This window comes from Metopolophium dirhodum, chromosome 2, assembly GCF_019925205.1.
Source record: "Metopolophium dirhodum isolate CAU chromosome 2, ASM1992520v1, whole genome shotgun sequence".
NCBI lineage: Eukaryota > Metazoa > Arthropoda > Insecta > Hemiptera > Aphididae > Metopolophium > Metopolophium dirhodum.
The window spans coordinates 39749768-39761732 of NC_083561.1; the positions used below are offsets into that span (position 1 = coordinate 39749768).

The 11965-nt window shown below is 29.1% G+C and overlaps 1 protein-coding gene across 1 annotated transcript; it reads right to left on the bottom strand.

The window, feature by feature from the left end:
- Positions 1-8641: 8641 nt before the first annotated feature.
- LOC132938928 (uncharacterized) lies at positions 8642-11598 on the bottom strand. Its single transcript, XM_061005913.1, has 5 exons — positions 11452-11598; positions 10751-11039; positions 10238-10292; positions 9181-9627; positions 8642-8864 (listed from the first exon to the last, which is right to left on the bottom strand). Exons 1-5 carry the CDS (start codon positions 11596-11598, stop codon positions 8642-8644), a joined length of 1161 nt encoding a protein of 386 aa, XP_060861896.1.
- Between the last annotated feature and the right edge of the window lie 367 nt (positions 11599-11965).

Consider the following 11965-nt stretch of genomic DNA (forward strand, 5'->3'; position numbering starts at 1 on the left):
CCAATTAAGACATTATTCATTTTATTAGTTGTACTAATGAATTTCCTGTGTAATCCAAAAATATAAATAGTTAAATGGGGGGACGGAGTGGCCGAGTGGACTAAGGCGTTGGCTGCGACGCATCCGACCCGAGTTCGATACCTTGGCCGCGGGCGGCATTTTTCTTCGGGCAAGTCACGGTGTCTGGAGAACAAGTGCCGCCATCCCCCCACCCGGGGCACGGCAGAAACCTACGGGTGCCCCATTAGAAATTCTGCCAAAACACAACACACACGTGTACCAACCTACCCAATTTAAAAACCTACAGTGCTCTACAGTGGGACCCAATGGCCTATGTTGCCGCGGGTTACCCAATAAAAAAAATGAAAAAAAAAAAATAGTTAAATAAATAAATAAATATGTAAATTTGCACAATGATAATATAGAGACATAATTATCTCTATTTTATAATTATAGATAAATCAATAATTTGAATTCTGCTAGAAATCGATTTGAAGGTTTTCAATAAACATAATTTCTATAAAAATCAATAAACTGCTATTTTTGCATGTATTTTTAATTGAAATACATATAAATTGTTATATAACGAAACCATATTGTCATAAAAAAAATATATATATATATATACAATACGTATCGGATACAATATGAGTAATAAATTAATAAGTAATACATATACAATATAATTGTTTTAAATGTACACTTGACTACACAGACTTAAGAAAAATAATATTTTACTAATATTTTGTGTATATTAAAAACGAAGTGTTCTTAATTGAATGATTTATTATTGAAATTTTATAGCCAAAAAAGACTGAAACCTGTAAGCTGCAAAGTTCAAATAAATAACAGACGATTACCTTTTATTCAAACTGTGTTTAATTTTAACTTTTAACAATATTCGTATTACTGTTTAGTTGCAAATTGAACACGATTTAATAAAAAATCACATTCAATCAATATTTTAGTGAAAATAATATAATATTTAGCTGAAGAAGGGTACCACTAATTATTAGATAATCGCATAGATTAGTCTTCTACACAAGAACGTATCGAAATTGCCTATCTAACGCTCCGTCTTAAAAGACAATCACGCTCTTTCTAATTTTCTCGAGTTTTTATCTCTTAATTTTTTCTTGTCAAAAACATAATTAATTAAACCGTTCTAAGTGTAGTTTAAAAATGTCTGGATCGCGTTAATTGTATTAGGTATTGTTTAATTTAAAAGAAAACTTGTCCTAGTTGGAATAAAAAGTAAAAAGAAAAAGATAAAAATGCATAATGAAAGATGAGCAAACGATCTTCCAACATATACTAAATAATGAACTAAGAATATTATGCAGCATTATAAATTAACCCAGCCGTTCCGTAATGGATGTAGATGATTTTATCATGGCACCGCAATGAGGGATTGAAATATTAATTTATAGAAACATTAGAAATTATATAATATTTATACAACTGTTTGTTATAAAAGCAGCCCCCATCAATTATGAATAAACTTTTCAAACACCAAGCTTCGTACAAACTAATAATACTTCAGACAACTAATGATATATATTTTTTTCATCTGAAACTATGTTGTCTACCTAAGCAACTATACGAATCGGATCGTTAAACAAAATTAAGATACTTGATGTAAAATCTCAATCAATGCAATAACTATGAAAAAAAAAAATGTTTTTATAGGTCCCACTACAGTCGAAACACGAGAAAATTAATAGGTGGATACCGCTGTAAATAGACCATATATTTTTAATTCGGCAACAACATGACACACCCGTCCGGTTAATGTAGTCTTGGCTGCATAGTCGTTTGTTTTACAAACGACAACCGCAATAATAGGTAGGTACGTAGGTACTAGATAGTTCTGTGGTTTGCAGATTATATCGTCAGACTACTCAGAGACCATCATACACGCCACGTCGGTGTGATTATTACTATTGTTATAATATTATAAATCAGCTCGATAGGTGGGTATGACAAAACGACAATCGTGGCCAGTTTCGTTGTGGCGGAAATTTATCTGCAGACGATACTGCTGCAGCAGTAGCCAGCATGGTATATTATATATTATATATATATATGAATGTATAACTTCCGGAGTCGATCTGTTGTTGTCCTGGGGGGGCCATAATTCTCATCTCGAAACCACGCACCGCTGGCACATTAATCCGGCTTCGTCCGTCTGTGCAGGTGCCAGGTCGTGGGGTCGAAATATAAGTTTTGATCTTCTTAACCACGTATACCATATATTATATACAAATCCCGCAGCTATGATTATCGTTTCGAGTATGTGCAATATAGTATATATTATAGTACATACACGCCATGCACTCACGCACTGCAGTACTGCAGCGAAATGTGAATGGTGTGTATTAGAATAAACTATATGATGTAATATTAAATACGCGGTCTAGGACGATATATATTATAACAATATTATACGTATGTATATTATACGTATTTACACTTTTTGCTCCACGGGTCGACCATATTAATAAATTGTACCTCTTTAAATAACGGTCATGCGCATCGTGGTCATCCGACGAGGGGAGGAGTGGATTTTAGAAGATAAACACTAACCTGACATAGGTGCGTAACATATGGCGTGATGATACATATTTTCAATTTTTTTTTTCTATTTACTTAGAGACTTTTATACATCCATAATATGAAACTTACCTACTACTGGGGAATCCGATCCTAATAAGTATAATATGATATTATGTTTACGTTTGATTTCCGATCCGTCATAACGCTGCAGCATGAAGCATATTTGGATTTTAGATTCTCAGCGAAGCGTGGATGTATTGATTTTACAATGATGTGTTTTTTTTTTATTTAAATTTTTTTTTTGTGTTCGTGTATACGATAAGTCGTCGAAATAATGTTTCGATTTTCAACTTCAGTATCGTGTTCGATGGTAAAATGATCTAATTGGTGCATTGGAGAGGTCAAAATTCCATATTCCCATTAGTGTTCAAAAGCGCAAAAAAAACAAAAAAAAAATTAAGGAAAACCGGGATTTTTTACGCTAAATCGGGTTTTGACAACATCGATTTTGATTTTTGGTGTAACTCTAAACGACCGTAGACACATAAAATGTTCGTTGGTTATTAGCATTTTCTATAAAAGATAACATTTTCAAAATATTTTGATATGTGTTGAACTGTTTACGGACATTTTCAGTTTCAATTTTTTTTTCTATGAATATCAATTTTATTTTAATCGTTAGGTAAAAAAGCTTGAAAATTTAATACAAGGCTCCTAATATATTGTTACAATATTAGTTGAAAAATATTAAAAATGCATAGGCACAATTTTTTTTTATAAGCATTTAAAGTACGATTTTTCTTTCCTAATAATATAGTAATAACTGTAATAAGTTTAAATACACTATATAAATTATGTATCCCACCGTAATGAATTACTGACAAAAAAATGTAATTTAGATCATTTAAATAATAGTTTACTGAATATTATTATATTGATTACGATTAAAAATCAAAAATTTTACAGAAGTCAGTAAGTATTTACAAGCAATTGCTTAAGACGATTAAACATAATATGGTATCAGAAGTATTAAAATTAAAAACATTATAATCAGCCCACGTTCGTGATGGACTACAGAATTTATCATATTTTTAACGCGCGTGGTACATAATACAATGTACAGTGGTCGGTAAGTACATAAAAGTCATGATATTTTATATTTTGCCGACAAGTCGTCATCATATTACCGCGTCAAACTTGCATCTTATTATAATATAACGAAATGTGTGGCAACGATCACCACAACCATCAGGTGCATGTATTATTTATTATTATACGTAGATAACACATAGAAGCTATTTGTTTTCGGCCACGGTATCGTTAAATTTAACTAGGTACCTAGTACCTATACAGCGTGGTGTTGAATTACAATAATTTCTTATCTTTTATTACGCCACCGCGAAGACCGACTTTATCGGCCGTAATTAATTCGGGCGAATGACCTAAAATGTACCCCTAAGCATAACACGGGCACATCATTGGGGTGAGAAATTGACCAATCGTTTGGGTGAATTTATATTTAAAAGTATATGTAAACGAACCATATTTTGTCCTCTCTGTCCGATCCAAGCGCAAAATAGCGGAATTTGCGGTGAACAGACAGTTCAGCGTGGTGCTAGCTCTGATATTAAAAATAATTATCCATCAAACTAAAATTTAAGGCTAAACAATACTTGATTTTAGGAATAATTTCGACCAAATGAAAATCACCCATACTCATTTGCAATTAAGTGCACTTAATCCGTCCGGGTTCTTTCCCGAGCAGATAATACGAATACCATTTTCGTATTGCATTATAAAACTTTTTTCCGAAATTACATAATACTATTGACTTGCAGCCCAAAAGTGAATTTTGAATAATCAATATAATATGTATGTCTATTTTAATCGACATCAAATTGTGTTAGATATTATATAATTGTATATGTATAATATCGTAATGTATCAAACAGAAATACCAAAAATATAAATTAAATTAATAGCCAATTATACATTTTTATACCTAATTGAATATAATATGTATATTTGATTGTAATATTGTTATATTTTAAGTATATATTATGTCAAAAATATTGGGTCAACTATAGTAAACGGATGATAGCCGATGTAATACCTATCTAATATTTTGTTTTTATAATTTATTTAGTTTATGGCAGTTTATTATAATAATTATTAACCAACATGGTGATCATAAAAAAGATTTAAAATTATATAATTATATTAATATATTATGTTTTTTTCTTCTCTTATTCTTTATTTTCCGTCGATGGTGGTACCAAGGGCGTAGCTAGAAATTTCATCAGTGGGGCAACCAAGTGTATTTTTAAATTTTTACCTAAGTTTAAAATTTCATTAAACATTTATGTATTTGTTATCTATAGACAGAGGGGGATTTCCCCCCTGCCCCCTTGCAGGCTACGCCGGCCTTTGGCGGTACACATATAATTTAAAATGTTCAATGCAATATAATTATTGATTTCAAGTAAATTTACTTAATAATGAAAATACAATTTTAGTTCAAAATTTAAATGTATTTCAACTAATTGATGTATTGCTCATAAATTACAATTATTAATGATAGCACAGTAAAAATTACTATTTTACAATCACACTTAAATATTTAACACAAACAATTGAGACAATTTTCTAAAGATCATAATTACTAATTGATCAATAACAATGATCAATAACAATTATCAATAACAATTATCACACATTACATTTTTTTTGACATTATTATGTTTCTGTCGTAAAAATATAATAGCTTTATGCAGTATGGCTTTATGGCTAATGCAGTTAATAGCTCATTGAAATAAATTTTAACATTATTTAAAAATAACATAAAATCGGCATGCGCTTGAAACTACATACTCATAACACAGTAGCGACCAGTCGACAATATACTTACATAACAATATAATACAATATAATTCAATATTTCAACTAAGAGTTATCAAATTTTCTCTTTTTCCATAAATCGTTCTCACGTATTAGACTTAGGTACTTCATGTAAAATATCGAAGTATAGAAAATGACCGGTCACCAATTTCTAATTTTTAGTTTTAAGTCGGCCGACGGACTGTCAATTGTGTATTTTACGAGCATTAATATTACAAGACTTTCAAATGTAAATAATAATTAAAAAAAACGAATAAATGATTGTTCTTTTTGATGACTATAATATAATATATTTTATTAATTACTATTAACGCGTCAACAATTGTTATTATTTATTTAAAAATTACAAAACTATACATATAAGGTCATATAGTTTAGTGATAATATATTTATAGGATAGATATTATATGTACATGTTAATACGACGTTTATCCATGTATTATTTGTGTAAGAATCTTAAATATGCATGAAAAAATGTATTTTGTTTCGATTGAAAATTCTCAAACACGACATGGTCAATACAAGATAGGTAATAATAATAATTAAAATAGCATGTACGGTACCTAATACGGTTATCCATGGCAAAATAATAACAGCTATATTATAGACATTATTATAGTTACTATTTACCTATATCGATCTGTAGTGGCGTTATAAACATATTTTTTAAGGCGGTTACCCCAAACAATTTGAACTCGGTGGGTAATTTTGATAGGGTGTGCAAACATATATTTAACGATCGTTATTGAATAAGTAATATTATGTTGATTTTAATTCAGTGTGATAAATTAGAATTATATACAATAAAGGTGCCTATATTTTACTAATTTGCTGCTATAGGATTTAGCACATGGTTAACACAACGCATGCAAATTGTATGCAACATTCGTACATACTGCGTATGTAATTTACTATTGGAAGTTGAGTATTAAACAAACCTAATATATGTTACATTAATCTTGAATCTTGATTTCATAATAAAAATTATTGGTACATAGATTGGTTTTAATTTTATGCGTTTGGGTGGGCGTGTGTAGCTTCAATATTGGCCCTTTTGGCCAAAATATAATATGTTCGAGACACCGCTGTCGATCTGAACAGAAAATACCTATTCGTACCTAATTATGTAGAATCCAAATTGGATAAATTTGCTAAAAATAAGAAAAGTAACACATACGCGTGTATAAAAGTCTGGATTTTAGTGGTCTTGAGAATGACATTTATATCGTAGCGTATATCTCTGTGCGTTCGGTGGGGTGAGCAATTGGCTGGTAGCCAATGTACCAGTACTCCGAGGAAGATCTTATCTGTAAAAGGAGGTACACCGTTACACTCGATCGAACGACCGCTGTCGGCAGCGAGTTAAATCGCATTAGGAAATTGTATGCAGTCAAATAGGTTTTCAAATTTTCTAAATCGTTTTATCCCCTCGTGGTCATTAGAATATCGTCTTTAAGTCCGTTGATAACGACGATGGTAATTCTCGAAATAATATATTCTCGCTATATCGTATAATATGCAGCATTGCAGCTATATTATCAGCTAACAGGTAGGTACATACCTGAAAAATGACGAAATAATTGTCCTCAGCCGGAACATGGTATGGATTTTTCTTTAATATTGTATCATTTTGAATTATTTATGGGTATGTTTTTTGTAAAATATTTGATCCAACTAAACATAAATACAAATACGCATGTATTAATATTATTCGTATCAAATACAATGGTAGAAAGAATTATTTATTAATCCCAAACGGTCAATATGCACATGAAAACGTATACCTAATACCTATATAAAAACATTTAATACGGGTATATATTGTGTAACGCAAAGCATAAATAGTTTACATATTTACATATTGTAATAATATAGCAGTCTGGTTAAGACTTGTGTCATTGTTCAAAGCGTCCTAAGAGGTTATCTATCCGATATTTTATATAAGCTAGGACACTCATAGAGTTTAATTCAAATTCTTTTACAACAAAATAACCACTCGTCTTTTACATTTTTCTTATGTCAATTGAAAAATAATATTAGAATTAAGATTTGTAGTTATTTGATTGTAATTAAAATAATATCGAGCATAATATAATATAGATATATAATTATATAGACTTGAAAATTTTCAAACCATTACGTATATTATTATTTTCCATGTAGGCACAGTGAAAATATTAAAATATTAAGATTGATTTCAAACAATTACAATTTATACGACGAATCTATTCACACACATCTGACATACGCCAGTATTGACTTATCAATTACCATAGTTGACTTAATATAATATCCATAGATAGTTAATAACAAATATAATACTTTACGATAACTTGATGATTTGATACATACCTATTATTCTAATTTCTAACCAATAATATAATGTCATATTATGCGTATTTTTGGATAAACTTAGTTCAATCTACGATAGACGATCTAGTCGGATCCACCGTATTACTATAATAATATGGTACCTAACGTCCTAACATAAATCAATTGCAAAATATAGATGCTGACACACTTCAGAATCGGCTCAGAATCGTTTTTTCGTATGCAATAATTTCTAATTATTAAGTACGTTATTAAGTAAGTACATTCATTATAATATATATAAATAAATATAATAATTATACCTACCAAAGATCCTACATCGGAAACTTACTATACGGCACAGTGATGTTCATAGATTATTTTGATATCGATCATATTATTTTGGAAGGATGGATAAGATTTCTGTATAATTGAAAATATCATATAGGTATAATATTATATAATAAAGTGTCTTCACCATAATGACATAACAGGTAAGCAGTAGGCCGGCTTTGAACTTTCCAGGATCGCTAACGTGTCGAGTTATTCAGTGTGATAGGTATACTTTATTAAATAATCTGTTGTTTAGTAAATACATTACCTATTAATATTCGGACATACAATACACGATAAAGTTTTTCTAGAATAAGTTTACTCAAGAACACACAAATACAATTACAAGTGATTTTTTCATATGTGATTTTTCTGTTTTTACCAACAACAACTTGGCGTAAGTTTAGCGATTTTTTTTATTGTACATGGTTATCAATTAAATATAAAACATCAAATATATTGTTTATACGCTCCACACTCAATCTGTAATATTTTTTATTTTTCGGTTTTCAAAACATTTCATATTATTTCAACCGCAAAATATTTATCTTGATTTCTTCTCCGTACAATCATTGCAGTTTTCTACTTTGGCTGAATGCACTGATCCACAAGTTTTAACACTGCTGCAGGCTTGGTTTACTTCTAGGTTTGACTTACACATCGAGGCGTGAAATCGTTTTGTACCGTCCAACAAAACTTTTTGTACATTTCCTATTAATCCTTTACAAGGACAAACGCATGGTTTATTTTCTTTTACTTCTTGGTTCCTGGTAAATATTATTATCTTTGAATGATTTTATACAAAGTAACATTATTATTTTTATTCATTTAGCTTAAAATTAAAATTTTTCATTACTTCTCACACGTATGTACGGTGTGTGTATTCACTTACACAGTGATACTCGATATTATTAAAAATGTATACATTTATTCTATATATACGTTACTTGTAATTAGATTAACCCATTATTACGGAGTACGTTTTGCATATCATCACATTTTAAAGTTTAAATCAATCAAAACGTGACGTTATAATATTGTAATATATAATGTATAAACATTAAACAACAATATCGTAGGTACCTTTGGCAATCGAGGAGATCTCTTGTTTCAGGGTTAAATACTTGAATTTTCCCCACACATTTATTTATACTGTCATACATCATCGTTGGCGGAGATTGGATGATATGTTTATCAAAATGAAAGTCAAATGAATCGCTATCGTTGAATATGGGTTGTAGTTCCGGTTGGTCTGATTTTAATACAATTTGATTGACTTGCATTGTTTCGGGTCCGTGACACGTCAGCTTCAAACGCACAAACATATCCCCAATGGTCTGACTACCATCCATATTTTTCACATCGTATACGTTTTCGACAGTATGTGCATATGGATCGTAACCTTTTTCATAAAAATGGTTACATATTGCACCAGTAAACCCCAACGAACTGCTGAGCATGAAGGACACAGTGCCTAATTGTATTTGACTGTCTTGTAAGTCTTCACAAATCATTAATTCCAAAGGGTTCCTGTAATTACATCATGATAATATGCTTGTTAAATTTTAACAAAAAAATAATTAACAAAATGGTATCTGATTATTTGGAATATAAATATTAACTTTGATGGCTATTGATTTAGTGACCATATTATATTAAAAAAAAGTAAATAAAAATTAATTGTTCAAATATTTACAGCAGCTTATTTAAAAACACAGATAAAAGTATTTACCTTCATTCATATGAAGCCATATTATATTATTATCACGTTCTATGCTTAATATTAGTCCGGTAATATAATTAATGTATTCATTTTCAAAAGTGACGATTTTTGGATACAAAATTCAAATACAATGTTAATTTCATTCAAGGTTTAAAATGTTGAGTGTGTTTTATATAGATAAAAACAAATGCATAAAAGACAATTAACGTTTAAAAAATATTTGAACAAACTATACAATATTTGTATAAGTATAATATATAGATAGTTATTTAATTAAATGTAATACACAAAACTAACAAATATTGTTGGTCTCAATAGTAGTGCCTACATCAGAGTAACAGAGTCATATCAAATAGAGTAGTAGAGTAGAGTATAGCTATGTATAAATATGTAATTATAAAATATCGTGTTTCTTACTTTTGTAAAATTGTTATTAATGTCCTAGGTACACAGGCAAAAATACAGATCACGCCTAAGCAAAATTAAAGGTAAATCCAATATTAATTTGTTTAATAATGTTGTTTGAAATTTAATAATAATTAAATAATGATCCTCTGATGTTTAGGAACAAAACTACTAGGTACTGAAGTATGGGTAGTATTATAGTCTATAATATAATATTATTAACGACCATAATAATTGTAATTGGAATATACAGCTTAAATTAATATACAATCAATTTAGGTATAGTTAAATGCATTTAAAAAAGAATAATTCTTGGACACCTTCAATGCGTCCAATTCGGAGGGCTACCTATTCCAATCACTTATTTTATAAAATGTTATGTCAATACAATTTCTTAACCCCCTCGTGTACAAAATACGTGTGCATATTTCTTTAACTCAAATTGTGTGGCATGGTTCTATTTAAATAATTATAACAAAAAAATGTAATAGATTAAAATGCATTAATTTTTGTCTTGTATTTCACCTCTATTTATAGTGGACTTTATGGAAATAGCCGCTTTGTCACTCTCTTTGTACGTGATGTCAAAACAAATATTTTGCGCATTACAACTGGGTTTTTCATTAACAGAATACCGTTCGGTAAGTTGTTTAACAATATCAGTAAGCGACTCATTTGATTCAAAATCATCATAATATGTTAAGCATTGGTCTTCGGGATCTTCCTCGGTTTTATCATAATTGGATATGTTCAGTTGAAATATATTATCCAACACTGCCTTTATAGTATACTTTTGACTTGATACTTCTTCTTTCTTCAAAAAAATTATACATACTAATATACTAGGTATTAAGTATTATGATAGATGTTTATATAATTTGTTTTAAATTAACGTTTAAATTTAATAAATATCAGCTAGTGTCATGATTGTTGTTTAAAACATTTATTATATTTTATGCACAAACTTCCTGCATACCTTTACAGATGTTAATATGTATTCGGAAAAAAGAAAAAAATGAATTTATGAATTGCTACACATTTTATAAATTCAATTACCATATAATTACCGTTTAATTTTAGGAAACACAATAACATCTGAGATTCTAATAATACTAATTAATGTAGCATTAATAAATTATTATTATTCACAGTTTTGTGAAGCTATTATTCAGTTTCACTGTTCTGTTTATCTAAATATTATAAGATTTAAATTATTATTGATTTACTTTTGAACCAGATTCATCTAAAACATTTTGGTTATTTGCATTGCAGTTTTCTGCTTCTTCATTAAATCCCGTAAAATTAATTTGCCCAATGAAAATTTCAAACTCGTAACGGTCTATTCGATCACTCTCTAGTATACTAAAAGCCATTTTTAAAATAATTATATTATAAATGTAAAATGTAATTGAGTTAAAAATTATACATTTTTCATTACACGTAATATTATTATTTTTAAATCATTATTGTAGCCAGATATAGTCAAAAACATGATTTACGTAAGATGTAGTATTATATAATTTTAAATAATAGATATTATACATCATATTATCTAAATAAATATTTTTACTGGATACGAAAACTAGTGTCTATTATACCTAGGTACTAATACACTCAAATTTTAAAATTAAAATACTCTAAGAATGAAACTTCATTACCTACCTTACAGACAAATAATGAGAAAAATAATAATTAATGTAGGCATTTAATACTGATTGAGAGCCTTATTTAAACCTCTAA